We start from the raw sequence: 21,265 nt of genomic DNA, 5'->3' as shown, positions 1-21,265 counted from the left end.
GTTTTCACATTGTTATTTTGTTGATATCGCATTGCTATTGCGTCAAATTTTACATGTGGAGAATATCCTTTAATGATAATTCATGCTGTGATTATTCGTACCAGAGTTGTGTAAGTTTGACACTTTCTGCAGAATAGACTACTAAGTCACAAATAGTTTTTCATTTTCAATTCTAGAAAGGTCATTTTAATTAAATTAGTTGTTATAATCTAGTAGAGCAGAGTATATACACCCTTTCAAATAATTTACTAAATCAGATTATAGTTTTGTGCACTTTCGTTTACTTGCATTCATACTTGATTATTTTCGAAAGAAACGTAAAATAAAGGAGAGAACAAAAAATCTTGAACGTACATGCATATATACATATATTTGTCTTATGATGATTTCCATAACCATAAAACCCTGTTCCTGTTCTCAATAAAGAAAGAAAGAGAATCTAATAAATGAAACGCAAATAAAATAACATAGTGTTCAGAGGTAAATTTGTTGTTAGCTGATGTAATAAAACTTCCAATAAGGGTCCTCAAAAATACCTATTCTATGTTTTCAAACTATGATCCTTTCAACATGTTTTCTGATAGCTATAATAATACCTGTTGTTAACTAACCTGGACTAGGAATTTGATTTGTGATCTTAATTTGCACATAGAAGCAAGCTTTTGATTTTATTTGTTATATACTCATTTTAACCTTTATTCCTTCAATATGGTTTTATCGAATCTTCTGATTACAAAAATCTTTAAAGTACTTTTTCACTCGTGTTTTCAATGTTTTATTCAATATAATCTACATGGAAGCAATATACATAATCTTATTATTACAATAAATTTCATTTTATAATAATTTCCGCTTTAAAATAGCAAAGAAACGTGCATGTTGGATTTTTTTTATTAGCTTGTTTTCTCATAAAAACATTCCTAAAGCTATTTTGCTAGCTAATGAAATGCAAATTTTTTCTAATCAACAGAACCTTGCTTTATGTAGCATTTTTTTCTATGCTGAAAACGAAAGAATCCATATGCCTCACCAAAACAGCTTTTTGTTTTGTCTTATGCAGCAAAGTTTTAGTGAGTCATATTCTTTTATTTGTTTATTTACGTTAAAATATTGTGTTATCAGTTTAGCGGCTGAACATACATATTTTTTTTTTCGATAAATTTTCCCTTCTCTCCTGTATCCTATACTTTCTCTCTCTCTTACTTTCATCATATATTCTTCCGTTATCTTCAATCCTTCTTATGGTTATGTACAAGGGCGGCGGATTCGAATCTATGTTTTATGTACGAGGGCTTCGTCTTTCTTCTGTCCTCTTTTCGAAGGATATTTTCCAGACAAGGCAAGACCTTGGTTATTTGTTACGATTGCTTTTATTATAATTCAAGTTTTTCTTAGGAATACAATTTTTTGAACATTTGAAGCATGCGTCTATTCTGAATTCTGGCATATGAAATATATACTCGTGTTTCTTCGAGGTGTGTGTGTGTGTTTATTTATTTATTTTTAGTGTTCGTTTCTGAAAGCATAACGAAGCTGTTGAGTTTGCATGAAGCAAATTGGGATTAGGGGCATGATACATTTCTTTTCTGTTACATGGTATATCCAAAACGTTTCTATTTTCGAATGTTTTAATTAATTTTAATGTTGCTTAGTTTAGCTGGAGGTAACTAACTTAAAGTTATAACACATTACAGTCAAGTTAATTAACTTCAGAAGTGACTACTACTGACTGTGAGTTCTTTTGTTTTATTTCGTAACTTCGTAATTTAAAATGTGTATTTTAGAGTGTGGTAGTGTTCTAAATTTTTAAATTAATTTTATATTTTTTATTAACAACAATACTCTGTGTTAAATTGTCTAACTTAAATGCAATCAGAAAATCGGAAAGCTTCGCTGAATGTGGAATTTTACAGACTAACGAGATATTATCCATATGATATGTTATTGTTAATTATTGAGTTTAAGTCGACATGTGAATGATCATTAATAAAAGTTAAGATACTATCTCTGCCTACTTCTTCAATATCATCGGAAATAATAAACATTTCAAGTGAATTAACAAAATTGATTAGAAAGCACTCTATTAGTTGAAATTTTACTGGTGAAAAATGAATGTGATTCTTAATCCAAAATTTCTGCGCTTGTTGTTCATAAAATAAAATATCACGTTTCCAATGACGGAAACTAGTACAAAAGGTTAAAGCTACAATACAAAAATGAATAAATTAACTATAATACAACTTTCGATTAAAACATATGTGTTTTCTTTAATTTGAAGTTGTACCATACCTAATATTAGTTTGGAGCTCTATCATAAAAGAAATGCATGGATTTCTGTGTTGTTTGTTTAAAAGTTTGTTCAATGTCTAAACTGATAGTGTAATGCATATATCTTCTTTATATATATATTCATCATTCATTAAGCAGTATTATTCATGTTCATACTTCTTGTTACCTGCTTTATCTGTGCGTTCCTTTTAGCAAGCAATCGTTGTTAAAATACTTTAATTGTCTTTGGTTATTCATATTATCTGTCTGGGAGTCCTTAAAAAGCACTGGCTGTTTTTATTATTATAATTTGTTACATTTAAAGTGTTTGAATCTTGTTCCAGGGAAAGAAGGAAAAAGATTCTAGCTATGGAGACAGCACGAACAGTGGTGATTACGCAGTGGACTAAAAAAGTCATTGTGGAAAAACAGAATTTGTCACCTTCCCAGAACACAGATGACTCTTTAGTAAGTTATTGATTTATTTAGCTTTATTGCAGATGATTCTTTTTCTTTTATATAATAAGACACTTCTTAGATTTGCATGCCTCTTGTGATTCTTGGAGGAGCATTAATTCAACTTCATGTATACACAAGATAAACATAAATTCCTTTTCTGTAGTTGGATCGTGAAATATTCTCATTTAAAAAAAAAAAAAAATGGTAAAAGTTTTAATAAACAAGGTTTAGAATATGTCTTCTTCGAAAGTTACAATAGGAATAAGCTTAATGAAAATGTGGAAAATTAGCTTTTAAATTATCTCAACTTGAAAACTATGGGACCAAATTAAAATGGCTCGACTTACAAGAATGAAAATAGTATAAACTTTATGTAATTTTTCATGTTTCGAAACCATGCAGATTCTGCTGAGCAGGTTTTAGAAAGTGAGATCAGACACAATTCGTTACTTTTGAAATTCCTCGGTGGCTCAGTGGTAGAACGTTCACCTCTGGTGCATGAGGTCCCGGGTTCAAACTCTGCTCCCGCCAAGTGAACTTCGTGATGGACAAACACTGTGTGCGTGGGTTTCCTCGAGGTTGTCCCGTTTCCTCCCACTTTTTTCATTCCACCATTTCACTAATTTTCATCCTCATCGTCTCCTTTACTCTAGGCTGGCATAACCGTGGGACGTAAAAGTCAAAACTTTCACTTCATTTTTTCCCCAACTCCATAGGATGATATGATTCATAATTTAATTTTAAAAATGAAAGCGAGAAGTGTTGTGGTCCGTACCTTCTACTTTTTCTTATTTTGAAAGAACTTCCGTTATTTAATTATTGAAAAGAAATTATTTTTTCTGTGTATAACAAGATTAGTATGGTCAAGATGTGTTAAGATATCCTACTCATAGGGCAAACTACTTTGTACTACGTATTGTACTTTGTTTAAGGTATGTGCTTTAATAGGATTTAGAAACAAAATTTATTTACGACGATAGTTCAATAGTGGATGGAGCCATAATTTTACTAATAAATTCGATTGATTTTGGGCAATTAGACAATTTAGAGAATCTTCATTCGAAATTTTCTTGAATATTTATTATAATAAAAATTGGTTTCGAATGGAAGTCAAGCAACACGTCGATGGAAAGACTAGAAACTGGCCTAATTTATGAAATATTGTTTTAATATATCTGAGAGTTCCTTTATCAAACTTGAGCCGAGGTTGTTTTCTCGTTACTTTCTTTGCATAGCCTTATTTTTATTTATTTACTTATTTATTTATTTAATTTGACAAACTACAAAATATTTTTATTTATTGTGCCTATAACTTCACTATAAATACTCTAATTATCTTGTAATGGAATGATTTCTTTTAAAAAAACGAAACTAAGAAATTTTATATAACGTAAACTATAAAACACTCACTTGGTTATTACTGAGAATAAAAATATCATACAATTTTTAAAGATCTAAAGACAAAAATTTACTTCATATCATTTCACGAACATGTCATATTACAAGTATACTAAATAATTGTATATAGCTTTGGTAGAAGTCAATCCGTTCTGGATAATAAAAATAAGAAAGCATGTCATACGAAATAACTTAGCGTTTCTCAACCGTTGTCTGCAAACCACAAATGCTCCTCGAAGTCTGTCCTTGCAGTCCTCTTAGATTGAACATTTATCCAAAATGGATAGGGAAAAAAAAAATAAATAAAATTTAAGTGATTTGCATATTACACACTATAGTTGAAAACAATGTACGCAGGAATTTATTTCGGGAGGAGTCCAAATTCAATCGGAAGATAAGTTATATTAAAATTTGTAAAATCGCTCCTAAAATTATACCAAATTTATAGAAAAGTACGAATTTGAGGGAGGGGGACCAGGACCTCTATAGTGTTACCCTACGTACGTTTCTGGTTGAAAATGTCGAACAGGTATAGGTTATGTACTGGTATGTTTGTATTATATCTATATATTAACGCTATTTGAAAAATGTAAGTATTCTGTTATAATGGTATATGCTCAATAATTCTGACTAATAACAGTGATCCCCATTAAAAAAAAAAGTTTGAGAAACACTGAAATAAGTCATAAAGAGCATTTGTAGATTGTAGGAAAGTCAGTGTTCTTGAACTTCAAACCATCTTTCTGCAGTTAAATCAAGTGTCATAATTTGAATTTGAACATGATTTTTCATGTACCTTTTTGACTTTAAAAAAAAGTAAGAAAAGGAAAGAAATTATGTATTTCATTTTATTACAATGTATCTAACTTTCGTTTTCATATACAGATGATGCCAGTAGTGAAGATAGAGAAACAAAAGTCACACAACCAACTTGGCTCAGAACCAAATCCGAATTCTGAGTATGAGCTACCGCTAGATACCGACTGGGAACTTCCAAGGGAAAACTTGACGCTTGGAAAATCTTTGGGAGAAGGTGCCTTTGGCAGAGTTGTTAAAGCAGAAGCGCACGGTATCTTGAAGCACGGTATCAGCACTACAGTGGCTGTCAAAATGTTGAAAGGTAAGAACTTTAGATTATTTCTTCTATAGGTACACAAACTAGTGTTGAGTTAACATAAATCTGCTTAGTTTTATTAAATTAAAATATTGATGTTTGTTGCGAGGTTTCAGCAAATACTTCTGAATGTGTAGTAATCGTAAACATATTTGAAGAAAACTTATGCATTAAACAAATTCTCTCGTAGGTTTTATAAAAAGTTATTTCGTAGATACGTTTTCCATAAACGACTTTAAACTGTAATGTGACACTTAGTCACTAGTTGGCAGAAAAACGTTAATTCATAGGTCCCGTAATCTCGTGTTGTTCATAAAAATAGTTTAACAAAACCACAAGTCTTACTGTGCGAATGACTAAAGAACTCCAATTTATATTGGTTATTGTTGAGGAAATCGTCTAAAATACAATAAAAAATGTGAAAATGGTTGCTGTTATAACAAAATTATTTCTTCGCAGAGGGTCACACCGATGCAGAGATGATGGATCTTGTCTCAGAAATGGAGATGATGAAAATGATTGGAAAACATATTAACATAATAAACTTGTTAGGATGCTGCACACAGGATGGACCTCTTTACGTAATTGTGGAATATGCACCTCACGGTAATCTTCGAGACTTTTTGCGACAGCATAGACCTTCGTCTGGCTACGAACCAGCGATTGGTATTGATTTAAAAGAGAAGAAGACATTGACTCAGAAAGATCTCGTTTCTTTTGCATATCAAGTGGCTCGAGGAATGGCGTACCTAGCATCCAGAAGAGTAAGTGATTTTATGTTCGTCAATTTTTTTTAATTACGTAATTTTTCATTTATTTATATACTTATCAATTATTTGAACATTACTTTAATATTTGTCTCCGAAAGTACCATAGCGCTTAAAAGAGAAGTTCTTTTACAAACATAATACCCAATTTTTTTTTCTTCTAGTATATGTTTATTATTAAATAAATGAAACATGTTTATTTGAATCAGTAAATATTGAGGCATTTGTTATAAAATGGAAGATATACAGTTTCATTTCTACCAAGATTCTTAAATTCTGTATTAAAGGGTTCAAGAATTACTATTTATTTTACTTATAATATTTTAATCTCCGTATAGCATAACTATACTTGTTAAATTTTAGAACACTAAATTATACAGCACAGAACTGAAAACATTCTTAATAAATTTGTAATTTTATGACTTTTTAAAGAATCTTGTAAACTTGCTACTAGCTTTCTGAGATAGTACGTTATGGCATAACACTCGTTGTACTTGTCAATTCTGTGATGTGCGTGTATATTCGTTCTTTGTCTCCATATAGTTATCATTCTTTGTTCACGCATATGATTTTATTTTTTTAATTACTGAGAGATAACGAATATTTATTTCAAAATAAATAAAAATTCAAATAAATACGGTTGAGTAAAACTATCTTTATTTTTTATTTATTTTCAGTGTATACACAGAGACTTGGCTGCTAGAAATGTTTTGGTTAGTGACGACTATATCTTAAAAATTGCCGACTTTGGCTTGGCTAGAGATATTCATAGTCACGATTACTACAGGAAGACCACAGATGGAAGATTACCAGTCAAGTGGATGGCTCCTGAAGCATTATTTCACCGAATTTATACAACACAATCAGATGTGTAAGTTTCTATATTGTATTTTATGACAATATTTTTATGAACACCATTTTAGCATATGATCTAATGTTGGATTGGATTTTTCTAGGTATTTCATTTGTCCATGCTCTCATTACTTTTATCGTTGCCTCGTAGTCAGAGAGCTTTTCCCTTTATAGTCCTCTTAGATCGAATATTTGCATAAGTGACCTGCATAGCAGACAGTGTTAGTTGAGAATCTCGGGTATAGATTATATAAGTAATAGATTATGTAATTTAATTGTGTAAAGAATTCTAAATTCTAATAGGCAGAATTTGAAATTCTAATTCTAACTCTTTTCATTAAACTAACCAACGATGAAATTTTTAGATATATTTCACATATATATATTTTTTTTACAGGTGGTCATTTGGCATTCTGTTGTGGGAGATAATGACTTTAGGAGGAACACCGTATCCTTCAGTGCCAAGTGTGGAAAAACTTTTCCAGCTTCTAAGAAATGGGCATAGAATGGAGAAGCCGCCGTGTTGTTCTCTTGACATGTAAGAATATTTCTACGTTTTTACTTAAGAATATTCGTTTTATATAAGTTGCAAATTGAAAGCATGTCATTTTTCATTTCAATAAATGTGTTACAAGAGTTGGGAGAAAATTAATGCTTCCTTAGCGCTTATCTATTGCTGACACTATTTATGCATTAAGGAAGAAACAAAAACAGCTAACAGTTCTGTGGCTTCTTGCCTGCCGAAAAATTGGTGGAAGTAAACTTATATCAAAGTAGTTATAATTCAGATAAATGAGAAATATGTTTATCTTCTACTTTCCAACATCTCGTATTATTCGGTTCGTGCCTACATAATTTAAATTAAAGTTTATTGGAGAAAAATGTCAAGATTCAATAAAAGCGAGTTGTCGCTTGACACATGAATCAATATTGTCTAATACTTCAGCAGATAGAAGATAGTACGTTTTGAAAACAACACCACAGTGGAAACTTATCTTCGATAAGCCTACGATTTGAATTTACGTATTTGATTTGTGTTTACAACTTTCTTCTCACATTTCAACTCTCTCTTTTTACTTTCCTTTTTTAAATAATTCTTACGTTATTTTCTAACAAATGCAAATGACACTATTTACAGATTAACGAACTTTGAAATATTCAGAGATAATTTTACTTCAGTAACGTAAATCACTACTGATTTGCTACCATGTGTAATATACTTCCATAGTGTCTTGCCTATGTACTCTCACTTTGCATTTTAAAATTTATTGTTCTCATTAACCTGAAGGGCATAATTATGGATATCAGGGGCGGCTATAGGATTTTAATTTTGGGTAGGCCCGCTCCCTCGCTTATGGATACATATACACATTTGATTGATTAATGACAGTAGGAAATTACTTTTACAGTAGTGGTTGATGCTATGTGTTAAATAATTATCTACCATTACTATAAAGAGTGGAAAATATATTTACTCTTTTAGCGTTTATATATTTTTCAAAATTTTTGGGTAGGCCCGTGTATACCCGGCCTACTCGCTAAAACCGCCACTGATGGATATCAGTCAATTGTCATGTCAACTAGGATAAATATAAGGTAGAGCCAGAAGCGCTAAACTTGAAGAAATTATCTTTCGTACAACCCCTGGTTAGACCTTATTTCAACCACCAAATACAACAGATTGGATCGATAAATTATCAAGAAGTGGGTTAGTTCTCCGAACAGAAGTTCCGTATTTTCTGTTCGAGAGTTTGAAGTACTTTTCACTGGATCTCACGGAAGTAAAATCAGTCAGATCCAGGTGTAATTAAAACTTTGTGAAAATACCATCATTCCACTAAGAAAAAATTAAATATATATGTTCAGACCAGAACATTTATTCGCATTGAAACTTACAAGCAAAAGCCTAGAGGGAAATTCAGTATCGAAATAAAGATACATACGTGGATTGTATCGTGGATTTCAAAGTAAAATAAAAGTAAATGTGTTTTTCGTTATAGTACTTTCTTGCATTTCTGTAAAACATGAAGTACATAACTCAAAATGTTATTTATCGAGATTTTGTTTTCTCTATGTCCAGTTAAGAAGTAAATCGTGAAATTTAGAATTGTAATTAATTGACAATTATTTTTTATTTAATTATTAACTTTTACAGATACATTACAGAATCCAGCTACAAATACATCTTTCTGGTTTATTTTTATTCTTAAAATTAATTTTAGTTTTGTAAAGTTAATTTTTCGAGCATCTTCTCTGTTGTTTTTCTTTCTTTCTTTCTTTCTTTCTTTCTTTTTTTTTTTAATTACAAATCAATTTGTCTGTGACTTATCGGATTTGCAACAATATTTCATACTAAATCAATATAAAATGCAATTCAAACATCATTTATTTGTTCCCTGAATACTTACAAAAAAGAAGTTACGTAAATATGCATTAAATGTTATTAACTTCTGAAATGGTAAAGTACATAAAAAGGTATTGTCTTTTTTCTTTCACAATAATTTGTGTGTATAGATAGTTGCAAAGCAAAAGTATCCTGTGACAGATTTCTTTTTGGTTTAGTCCATTTCTCCTAGTTTCCATACATTGATTACTTTAAGACGGTGGTGTCACACAAGCGAAGAGCATAGCATCTGCTCTTTATACCCAACCTTTCTTTCCAGCAGCCTTGCTTAATACTTCTGGTGCTATAACAGTGGTGCCCCCCCTTATGTCCATGACGCACCCCCCCAATTGTCTATCCGTAGGTGTTCTTCCATGAAAAAAATCTTCTTTTCGATTAATTTTACCCCCCCCATCAAACATATTTATATAGATTTTTAACCCCCCAAATATTTCAATGACGCAGTTTGCGTCATAGCCCCCCCCTGGCTATAATCCAAGAAGGGTCTCGTCACAAGGAAGCACATCGGCTAGTATGACTGGACTTGAGTTATCTACTGTTTATTCATATAGTTTTCTGATGTTTCATAATTAAGAATATCTCATCTTAAAATTCTTTGCACACTTAGAATTGGATCCGAGATCATGCTTATTAAAGATAAGTGTGCTAACGAGTGGCTACTGGAAAGTACCTTAATATGATAATAATATGATAAAGAAAGCTATGTGACAGTTAACCGTTATGTCTTTATAATTTCAGTGTTTTGTCAATTACATATAACATAGTATTAACTTTTAAATATTAGAATGTACTATAATCCGAGAGTCAGTTATAAATACCGTAATAAAGCAAACGAGTTAAAAGAGTAAGAGTATTAACCTTCTGTATAAGGTCCTGAAGCTTACAGATCTACTTCATGGGTGTTGAAGTAAAACGAAAAGTTGAAATATATGGCACTAATTTTACCTTTCACATCATAATATAATATGTAGGCACAAAAATACAGGATGATCCTAAGGTCATTATACACTTCAGGCATAAACAGATCTATTACATTATAGACAAGAAGTTAGTGGTTACTGGTTTCAACAGATGAAATTTCAATATATTTCAAGCTGATGATCTTTCATGTCTAGACACAATCCCCAGCGCTCGAGTATAGATAATATATATATATAAAATCTTCTACCGTAGGTGATGTAATTGCAGCAACTACGGCTCTATAATCGGTGGTGCTAGATGCTGAATGCTTTGGATCTTTACCTTGTATATTTTAATAGATAAACTTTCATACAAAAAAGTCTAAAGGTATAAGGCCTTGGAAACGAGAAGCCTACATCCTGGTTAAGCCATGATCAATCCATCTCTCGGGTAAAACTTAATTCAGGTACTCCTGAATAATTATGACAAAATGGACTCATCTTGTTAAAACACAACAGTATCCATAATCCTATCAGCTACCAATCGGGACTCCAAACATTTTTCTGTCATATCTAGGTGCGTGTTTCTAGTAACAGTTTGCTCTACAAAACTGAAAGGCCCGTACACTTTTGACCGCGTCACCGTCAAAACACACATTTACTTTCGGTCTATCTGTTTTCCACTCTTGCAGCGAATTTGGCTGTTACTGCCCAGATCCTACAACTGTATCTATTTACATGCCCATCACTAAACTCATCACTGAAATGCTGGCTTATAACTAAACAAGATGTGTCGCATCAAACTGTCATCTTCCACAGCTGTTGGAGGTAATAACACAGCTTGTTAAGCTGCATAATTCTCAACTTCAAGTTAGTGCACAACCTGAATGTGGTATGTACGTTTATGCAACTTGTAACGGAGAGGTCTCCATACAGTGCTTTGGGAAATGCCAAGTTCTCTGCTAAATCTCCTGATAGATGCAGTTGGACTACGTGTGATTGCTTTTTCTACACTTCCCACGGTTTCTGGCTTTATGGACGGTATCTCCGAACGTTCTTCGTCTGCAACACTACCAGTACGCTGGGTTTTATTGACAAAGCTCTTGATAATCCTTCGAAATTTAATGGTAAAGCCGTTCCGCATCTGTACATACGTCATTCCACGTAGACAGACAGAAACAGTGATGATTCGTTCTTCTTTGGTTAGCATTCTATCACATTATCTAAAAATATAGAACTCCTTCGTGGCTAAGCGGTTACCGTACGCGCCCTTGACGTGGAAGACCTGGGTTCGATTCCCGGCAGGAACTCATGTAGTTCGGATTCCACGTTAATCAGTAGGTTCACGTCTCATATAGCCTCGCTGCTGAAAGGGACGTTAAACTCAAAATCAACTCAACTGAATATATATCAATATTTCACAGAAATGTATAGTGATTTTAGAATCACCCTGTGTAGTGCGATGTGGATGTAGTGATTTCAAATTAAATTAAAACTCAATGGGTTCTAATCTCCAATATTATAGTTGTGATAAATAGTTAGTTAATTACTATAGTACTGTTCGAAACAATGTTATATTCTCTATAGCGATTAACACAATTGAGAGAATATGTCTTGTAGAATCAGATTTTATAAAACATCCTTATTTTATGAGAAGTTGCTACATAGTATTTATTTTACTGCTTGTGAACTCTTATAAGTAGGAACAAAGATTTACTGTAAAAGAAAGAAAAGTATGTAATCACGAGATATACGGAGAAGACAAAAACAGTATCAATATTATAACTCTTGGTTCTCTCTTATTTCAGCTACATGTTGATGCGAGATTGTTGGAATTCACAGCAAGATCAGAGACCGACATTTGAAGAACTGGTTGAAGATCTAGACAGAATTCTTACAATTACATCCAATGAGGTATTTATTATTTATTTTAAGTAATATGTTGTAAACTTTGTAGATGCATTTATGTCGTCACTTGTCAATAATCGTAGTAATGAAGGAGTGTTTTTAAGGGCCATTTATTAGAGATATACTGAGAAAACTGTGGATAAATGTCGATTAATATAGATAATTGTCATAAGAAAAGCATAAATGGGAACAAACAAACAAAAACAAAATTAAAAGGACATGAAAGTCTTATGTTGTTAGTAGTTTTTATGATATCTAATTATAATGTATTATATCTATACTATATTTCCATTTCGAATTGGTTTCCGCTTACTACAGAATATATTGAACTTTAATAGTATAACTTTTTAATATACTAACCGAAATACTATATAAAACTAACTCATTGCACATATTGATGTCGCAATCATAATGCAACGACCACCACGGGATTGGGTTTTGGTCGAATAACGAAAAAGTCGGTTAAAATAAAATAGCCCGTAAATTGTATAGCATCCCTATAATGGTTAGAAAAAGCGTATAGTAATATAATTCAATAAATTTAGCTTACCGAAGCAAAAGTTTCAACCAGAAACTGCTCCAGTGACACTTAGTTGAACGAAATACTGTTTATGGAATAAAGCACACTAGACTATCACACAAATCGCATACACTTATATACAGTTTATTCGTATTACTTGAAGAAAGACACAAAACCGAATAATAGGTTGAGCCTACAATAATGAATAAAGTAGAGTACTGTATTCTATTGTTGTTGTGAAGCACAGAGAACGGGTGATAACAAAAACGACTAATTTCTTGGAAGATGGGCAGTTAAAGAGAAATAGGTTAAAAGAGTCCACTGTAACAAAGTTATTGGTCAAAAGGAACTCCTGAAAGTCCAAGAATAAAGAAAGGCATAACAGACATAAAAGAAATAATAGAATAACGGAATGGGAAACACAAAATTTGTAAAGGAATAGGAAACACAAAATTTGTCCTACTACATTCCGTTAAAAATTGTGTTTTTTACTTGTGGATGCTCTGTTCCTAAACAGACTTCTACTTCTTTTTTTTTTTTTTAAAAAAAAGCCGTAAATAAATGGAAAATTAACAAATGAATGCATACCTGCATTACGAAAGCATAAAATATTTTCCACAAGTAAAGGATGAGACTTTCCGCTCTCGCGTTGGACACGTTCCGCTTAATACAAATTTAATAAAATGGAATTACACATAAAAAAAATTTTGTTATTTACAGATTTCGAGTAAGGAGACATTCTGATACGGATACCTTCATAGCTTTTTTTTAAAAAAAAAATATTCAGAATATTTTTTTTTTTACTGTCGTACAAAATAGGAAAATATATATCAAAATATATTAGCGTATCAAATACGTAAAAATCGAAAGAACTACATTGTATTATGAGAGAATAGAACTTGTTTTCTATTGTGCAGTCAAATAATCAGAGCAAAATAGTGTTTGGAAAAATGTGTGATTAATATTTATTATGATTGTGAAAATCTAATGAGTGGTAATATCAGATAATACAATGACTTTCTAATTAAGGAGAAGCTGACTGCTTACATTCTTCTTTCTTTCCTATAACACTGCAAACAGTTAGAGTATTTTCTGTTATATAAGGACATTTTTGCGTGTTATTCGTAGGAAGAAAAATAACTATGCGTTACAGTAGTTAAAAAATCTTACCTATTTGTCATTGTAGTGGGACCTTAGTTTCGATAAGTTCGTTTGTGGTAAATGTAACTGGGTACTCAGATACGATATGCTATTTATGCCTGAATTGAGCCAAAATTTCATTTCATTTCGTGTCTTAATTAATTTGACAAGCATACATTGTGTAATACAGTATTACATTTGGGTAAGTGGCCAAATTTACAGAACAAACTGCTATTTGGATATTCGCGAACAGTCTCTTAACTCGATATATGCATTAAAAATTATGTACCAGTTATCATATTTGAAATGTAACATCCTATCCAACATTCAGATTTTTTTGTTTTATAATCGAATTTTTTTTTCGTCTTTGACCTTTAGTATTTAAAATTAATTTTGTGGAAAAACAAAGTAAAAATGTAGAGAAAGAACAACATAAAATAGTTAAAAACTAAAGACAATTAATCATGTACTTATCTTTTCTTAGTTTATAAGTAAAGTAACTAAATTTTATTGGTTTCGTATTTATTTTCTTTCAATCTCAACTAAGTTCCTTTTCCATTCTTAAAGGAATATTTGGATCTCGGTCTCCCGCAACTAGACACACCTCCATCGAGTCAAGAATCAGTGGAAGCAGATGAAGACGGACAATTTCCGTACTTGTTATAATTCGTTCCACATGTTGATAGACCGTAATGTTATGTTGCAACAACAATTGAAGAATCTGCAAGAGAATTAGGACAGATCAAAAATAGGTGAAGTGTGTGGTGAATATAAAAGAAAAATACAATGAAAGGAACAATGAAACGTGACTCTGCTTTGGATAAGAAAGACGAAACCACATCTTCATGCGACTATAATACTTAGAATGCGAATATGGTTGTTTGTGCGGTGTTATTTGTAATCTGCTGCTTTCAATCTTATGGCAAGAGAGTATTTATTGTGCATATTGGTAAAAATGGCAGCTTTTACACAGTGCAGCAATTGAATTATTTTTGTGCCTCATTTAGCAATAATGTTCTATAGCTGGAACATTTTTATTAAGAACCTTCAAAACATAGAAGGTACGTGTACTTAAGAAACTTGTGCGGCGTCTGGAAATTGATATATACCTCAAGTGAATCATGTCCATATTATGCTGCGAACTAGAATACAGTTAACCTAGTCATTAACTAATAAGGATATGAAAACTTTTTTTATTATTATGACAATTAATATTATTCAAGTGTTGATATAAGTGTATATCAGTATTCAAAGAGAAGTGAGGGATTTGTCTCATCGTGTCGAAGAAGGAACGATATATATATACAAGAAATTTAGGCTGGATGTGTCTGTAGTATTAAGAGTACAAAAGCGAAAGGGTAATGCAGGATGGAAGTTTTTTTTTTTCCAAAACGATGATAAATATATATTGTATATTTTTTAAATACATGTATGTATAACTCATTCACTGTAGTTGATAGAAAATGTGTTCGAAATGAAATAAATAAATCAACGAAGAATATTGGTAGACAAGATGGAAGTGTGGACTACATGTCGATTGTTAGTACGAAATTCTGTATTCGTTACCTTTTAACCAGATTGATTGAACTTGTTTCACTTTCAATAAATTAACTATGTATAGTATTAACGTAAACATACATATTTACGTTGATTTATTTATTTCATTACTAAATTCAGTTCTTTTGCTCAGAAATTACATGACCTTAACCAAAGAGTTAAATTATCTTGTGCCAGATGAAGGCCCAGTACTTAAAAAAAATATTTAATTTTATTAATTATTTTTTGGGGGTTACCAAATAATTAGCAAAGGTTTATTCCATGACATAATAGTTACCAATTTTTTGTTTGTTTACCAATTAAAAAAATAAACTTAATATCAAGAATTGCAGGAATATAACTGCATTTATAATTTTTTCGAACGTGTAAGCTACTGTATTGCATTTATTTCGAAGATGTATATGTTTTTATTACTATTACGAAAAAAAATACTTTATCACTGCATCTTGTTAATAATACAATGTGTAAATATATACTTGTTTAATTCTGTGTTTGCAGATGATGAATATTTTTTAAGTTGTGAACAATTTATGTGAAGAGGTACTGAACATTTTTCTTTTTACATCAGGTAGTGTGATATATCATTATTTTATTTACTACTGAATATACTATGTAATACTTAAAAAAAAAGTGACATTGAACAGAGATGGCCTTACAACTTCTCAGATTACGAGTTTGATGGAAGTATAATTTTATCAAGAATATATTTTAACCATTACTAATAGCTTTACTTTCGCCCAATTTTTACTTGATTTTAAAACAGATATTGGTTACATTACTGTAGTTCCATAAATAGAGAATCTGAAATGAAATTAGAATAATCAATGTTGTTGTAATATTTACGTCTAAGACAGTAGTAATCTATTAGGATTTTTCAGCATTTTATTTATTTATTCATTTATTAAACCAGCGTAGTATACAACAACATAAAAGGATACCAAAGGAACATGTATAAAATATAAATAATGCATATATATATATAAACTTTAAAAAATGTAGGATCTGCATGTTTTGTAGACCTGTGAATACTTCAGTGTGTTCTTGTGAGAAACATGAACTTCCTCAAATATTTCAAGTTCTACAAAACGCTTCAATCCTACAATTTTTGTCGGTTTTCTGGGATTTTCTGTAAATGGACAAGAGCCGTTTTGCAACTGGACAACTCATATTTAGTTCGTATATATCTTCATAATGTGGAGCAAAACACATTAAAAAATGAAAAATAAAACAGAGAATGTAGCCTATGAGCCAAATAACTGAATTATTCCTATGCTCTGGAGACCAATAAAATTCAGGATACACTAATACTTCATTGGTAAACTGTGCTACACGCCTTAACATAAGTCGTAATATCAAAATGATGAAAATGGCCTCTGACACTTAACACTGTACATATGAGGAAAATATCAAATCCATACACTTTGAACAGCAATAGGTAATGTGGAGCATGGAGCATGAAAATTACTCCAAATACCACCTCAATCTTCCTGATGTAGATATAACATACGTACTATGTGAGATGTGAGATTAATTCTTCTCTAACTATGCGCAATATATGTTAGTGCTGCTGAACTTGCAAAGCTTAGTCGCATCATTTATGTATGGTTGAATGTAAATTTTCCTACATGTACAGACCAATACTGTATCGAACGCTGGTAGACGATCGAATACTACAGTAAATAATATCGCAGAAAATGGGCAAACTTACCGAATACCTCAACGAATAAAAATGGATGGAAATATAAAACCATTAGTATAAATCTTCGCAGTTGTATAAAGAGGTTGTATCCAGGCCCGTATCCAAGGGGTTCTAGGGGGGACCGGGCCCCGCTAAATTTTTACTGACCCCCCAAAATTTTCACGGTTGGCTTGCAAGTGAACTATAATATAGCGATGAACTATAATATGGTTGGATCGGCCCCCTAACTTCTGCCCCCCCCCCCTACATTTTTGGGCTGGCTACCGGCCTGGTTGTATCATTTGAATAGAAGCTATTGAAAACTTGTATATTCTCAAAATATAAAAGAGATAGGAGTGTGCTACACTATAAAAAGCGCGATTGAATTCCAAAGATAAAAGTACAGCTTACCTTTTATTCACTTGGAAGAAACTAATAATAGCTCGTATAGTCAAGAAAGCAGAATATACATTCCTATCAATAGTAAACACTGTGTCTTAATCCGACATGCCAACAGTTTTAAGTCATTATTAAGGAGCGTGATTCAACGAAACTGCTCCGGTGTTTTAGTAGAATTTCTTTTCAAAATCGATACAATGATACTGTCGTTTTGAAAAAAAAGGAGTTTGCTTAACAATTCGTTAAAAAATCTCCTTCAAAAGTGGACTCACAAAATCCCATGTCATTGTCTACTATCCTCAAAACTGTAAGGGAGTCTGCCTCAAAACTGTAAGGATTTCATCACTAGTAATTGGATCTAACAATTCAATAAGAGTGTGAATTCGTGCTTTATTAGGAATACAAATCACAAGCCACTATAAATATAAGAAATCAATTACATGAAAATTCAAATCAGACAATTGTTAAGCTCCTGACGATATATTGCATCAAAGATATGAAGCATCTCTCAAGCATCAGTAGCCTCTTCTTCATCTAGAGAACATAGTTTTTGAATATAACATGGCGTATTCTGTGTGTGTTGCTTTATATAATAGTAAAACGACACTTTCTCATCAGAAATCTGATTTGGAGAGAACTGCCTTGGGTGCATAATTCATGCGAAACATTATAATAATATAATTTCCCAGTTATTCTCTATCACGCGTGCCGTTCCGCCGTAATATTAAAAAACCGTTTATATTTGAGGTTTCAGTTAGTGAACCGCTAACTGAGTTGTCAGTTGCGTAATATTTCCTCCGAGTAGTTCACTATTGCCACTTAGACCTAATATAACATTAGATAATCCCTTTGTCTTCTAAAAGCGTAGCGTTTAGGAAAAGACTAAATATATTTATAGACATATACATAGGTACAACATTATATTTTGCATTTATCCTTTGTATAATATTTTCACTGAAGGAAAGTGACAACTACATCTTTGCCATTTTGCATTCTAATTTGCAGAAAATGAAATACTAATAATGTCTTAACGTTTACCAGTAATTATTGTTTTTTTGATAAATCATGCAATAAGAAACTGTAAAGAAGCACTCGTAACTCAAAAGTGTTAATGAATTTGATCTACAAACTTTCAGTTATTCTTTGTAGGGCCATGTCTGTTACTGAGTGATCTCCTTTGTACATACACTCCCTCAATTCTTAAGATATTACCTTTAAGTTACCAGTCAAAAGCAAAAGAAATTAAATGTACATAAGTATAATATTACTGCATAAAATCATAAATGGAAAAATAAGTAAAATATTCAGTTAAGTTTGTACACACGAAATTTTTTATGTTAATGATATAAAATTGCGTTACAATAGAAGCGCAAAAGTCATTAAAAATGATTATAAATAAGCTGAGACCTTAATTTTATATTATGTAGTTACCATTATCTTGTTGAAATACACAGCTTGTAGTGCCAATTTAACTTTCATTTTTAAGTCTTTATTTTGTACAATGTATTAGTGAAATTTCTAGTACAACACTTAGAGAACATATTGGCAGAATATATTTATTTTTAATTTCAAGTTTTCTCTTATTTTCTCGTCATTCTTGGCTAAAAGCAGGTGGTGACCATTATCTATGCCTAAAATTACATGCACAAGAAAGAAAAACAATCGAAACTAATAGAACAATGAAAGAACAGAGGACTAGTTTTTCAGTCCTATATCTCTACCTTAGGAAAAAGTAGAGTACAACTGACAATGTGAACAATATGCAGAAAAATAGTGCTGGCTCCGGCTTCTCAAATTCTTTGTGTTCAAAATCTTTTTCCTGTCAGTCAATCTTCAACGAAACGTCTATCATATTGTCGTAGGAGTTTTAAGTCTGTTTCACCACAATTTAGATAGAGTTTAGACCTGACACTTTCGACATTGGTAATATTCAAGAAAATATTATTTTATCATATATTTATTTTTCAACATCTTTTTTCAAATTTAGATTCCTATTCAATTTTTTTATCAGTTTATAGTAAAATGTCTGCAAATGTAATTTACTTTAACTGGATGAGAACAAATATATTAATTTTCTTTAATTCTTTTACTTTCTGTAACATTTGATGAAGATGAAGTTCTTTCCGAAACAATACAGGGTATTTTGCTACTCTGAAAGAAATAAGTTTGCAACGAAATGTCAGTATCAATAAAAAGTGTGTACGTATTTCAAGTACATTGTTATATTTCCGTGTTTATATAATGCGTACGTATTTCATATAAATTACATACTGAGCGGTTTCGAATATAACTAACAAAATTTGCTATTCAATATTCAAACAATAACAATGAAATTATAGTTTTCGTTATTAATTGGAAATTCTTTTGTTGGAAGTAATTCTGAAAAAGAAATTGAATATTTTGTATAAATATTGAACACGTATGTACACAGAAGAAAAAACTAAAATATAAGGTATTGGAAATTAATGTTTTATTATATTTTGTAAAGAAAGAAATCGTATATTTGTGTGTATTATCCTTATCAGTATTTCGAATATTGAAAACAAAGTTATTTTTTACATCCAAACAAATTTTAATTCTTCTCACAAAAAAGTCATTAATTTTCCTGACGCGAATATGTTCGTATATCAATCAATTGATATATATATATACAGTTCAAATAATGTAAAAAAAGAAATTTTTTTGTAGCTTTCTGACAAAGAATTCAGTTTTTTTTTCTTGTTAAATTTTCAAAGTTCCAATAATTAAATCATTTTGTATTTTCAGCAAATTTGTAAATCTTCTTGTATGTACAGCAAATAACTTGTTTTGTTCTTTGACCCATATTGCATTGGAACATTGTTATTCAATTTCGTTTATTTAACAATATTAAAAGAAAAAAGTAATGACGCGGCGTTAAGTATTTGCGATACAAATTTATCGTGTTAACGCTAAAATCTCGTGCCTCATGTTGCTTTATTTACACATCCTTTTTCGAAGAAAAAAAATAATGCTGCAAATACTTCGTTTTGTGTTTTATTACATGAATGTTTTAACTTTCCTCGAACAAAGTTAAGTGTCTTGTAAAAGAACAAAATTATTTTCTATTCATTTTTTTGTGTAATGAAAGATGATGGTCTGAATGTGTAAAATGTAAGTTGATGTGATTTTTTTTATGTAGTATAATATTTCTCAGCAAGACTGTACCTTGAAAACTATATTTCTTATCCTAAGCAGTATTTTTATGTTAAGGTAACAATGTACATAAAACAGAATTAATAAAAGTACATTGTAACATTCACTTGTGGTTTTGCTTTCATTTCTTTATACTCCTTTGGTCTCGTGAAGTTAAGCTACTTCCATCTTCTTTCAGTTTTATTAATTCTGTCTGATTAATAATAATACAGACTTGAATAAACTAAATATTGAAAACACACTCACTCCTAGATTGCAAAAGTCTATACTATTATCAGTTGGTAGGATAGTAAGAAGGTTTCTCAATGACCAGGACACACAGTAGAGAAGAAATGATCTTGGCCAAACCTGACCACAACAACACCAGACAGAATCTGAGATAGAGAGAGATAATAATTTTAATAATTTAAAAAATAAAATAGATTTAGTTCTAATAGCAGACAATGGAAATGCAGTCAGGCATTTTAAGCAAGTTCGCATCTAATACGCATTGACAGATTTGACCCATCGTATCTTTGGCCAACCAATGAAGATGTACTGAGCCCCTTGTTGCCTTTTATTGCAGATCTTGCATGAAGCTACTTTTCAACATGATAACGCGTAACCGCAAGTCGCACGCAATGCCTTACACTTCCAAAATGGACGCTATGTTCTACTGCTTCCTGGCCAGTGTGCTCACCTGATCTCCCGCCGATTGAACACTCTGGTCCATCATCTCTATGCTTATG

At 31.3% G+C, this 21,265-nt stretch overlaps 1 protein-coding gene across 5 annotated transcripts in view; it reads left to right on the top strand.

Moving 5' to 3' along the window:
* Positions 1–20,643, top strand: part of LOC145692382 (fibroblast growth factor receptor 3-like) — a 186,955-nt gene extending 166,312 nt beyond the window's left edge. For all 5 annotated transcript variants that reach the window (XM_081767691.1, XM_081767684.1, XM_081767687.1 and 2 more), the window contains 7 exons: positions 2,613–2,736; positions 5,011–5,245; positions 5,699–6,003; positions 6,684–6,877; positions 7,256–7,396; positions 11,970–12,075; positions 14,297–20,643. In XM_081767691.1, coding sequence (XP_081623817.1) covers positions 2,613–2,736; positions 5,011–5,245; positions 5,699–6,003; positions 6,684–6,877; positions 7,256–7,396; positions 11,970–12,075; positions 14,297–14,395 — 1,204 coding nt within the window. In that variant the 3' untranslated portion in view covers positions 14,396–20,643. The remainder of the gene's footprint in view (positions 1–2,612; positions 2,737–5,010; positions 5,246–5,698; positions 6,004–6,683; positions 6,878–7,255; positions 7,397–11,969; positions 12,076–14,296) is intronic.
* The last annotated feature ends 622 nt before the right edge of the window (positions 20,644–21,265 follow it).

This window comes from Thermobia domestica, chromosome 1 (genome assembly GCF_964235325.1).
Source record: "Thermobia domestica chromosome 1, izTheDome1.hap1.1, whole genome shotgun sequence".
Lineage (NCBI taxonomy): Eukaryota > Metazoa > Arthropoda > Insecta > Zygentoma > Lepismatidae > Thermobia > Thermobia domestica.
The sequence above is the reverse complement of the archived record's forward strand: the minus strand, read 5'-3'. Positions and strand labels throughout refer to the sequence as shown.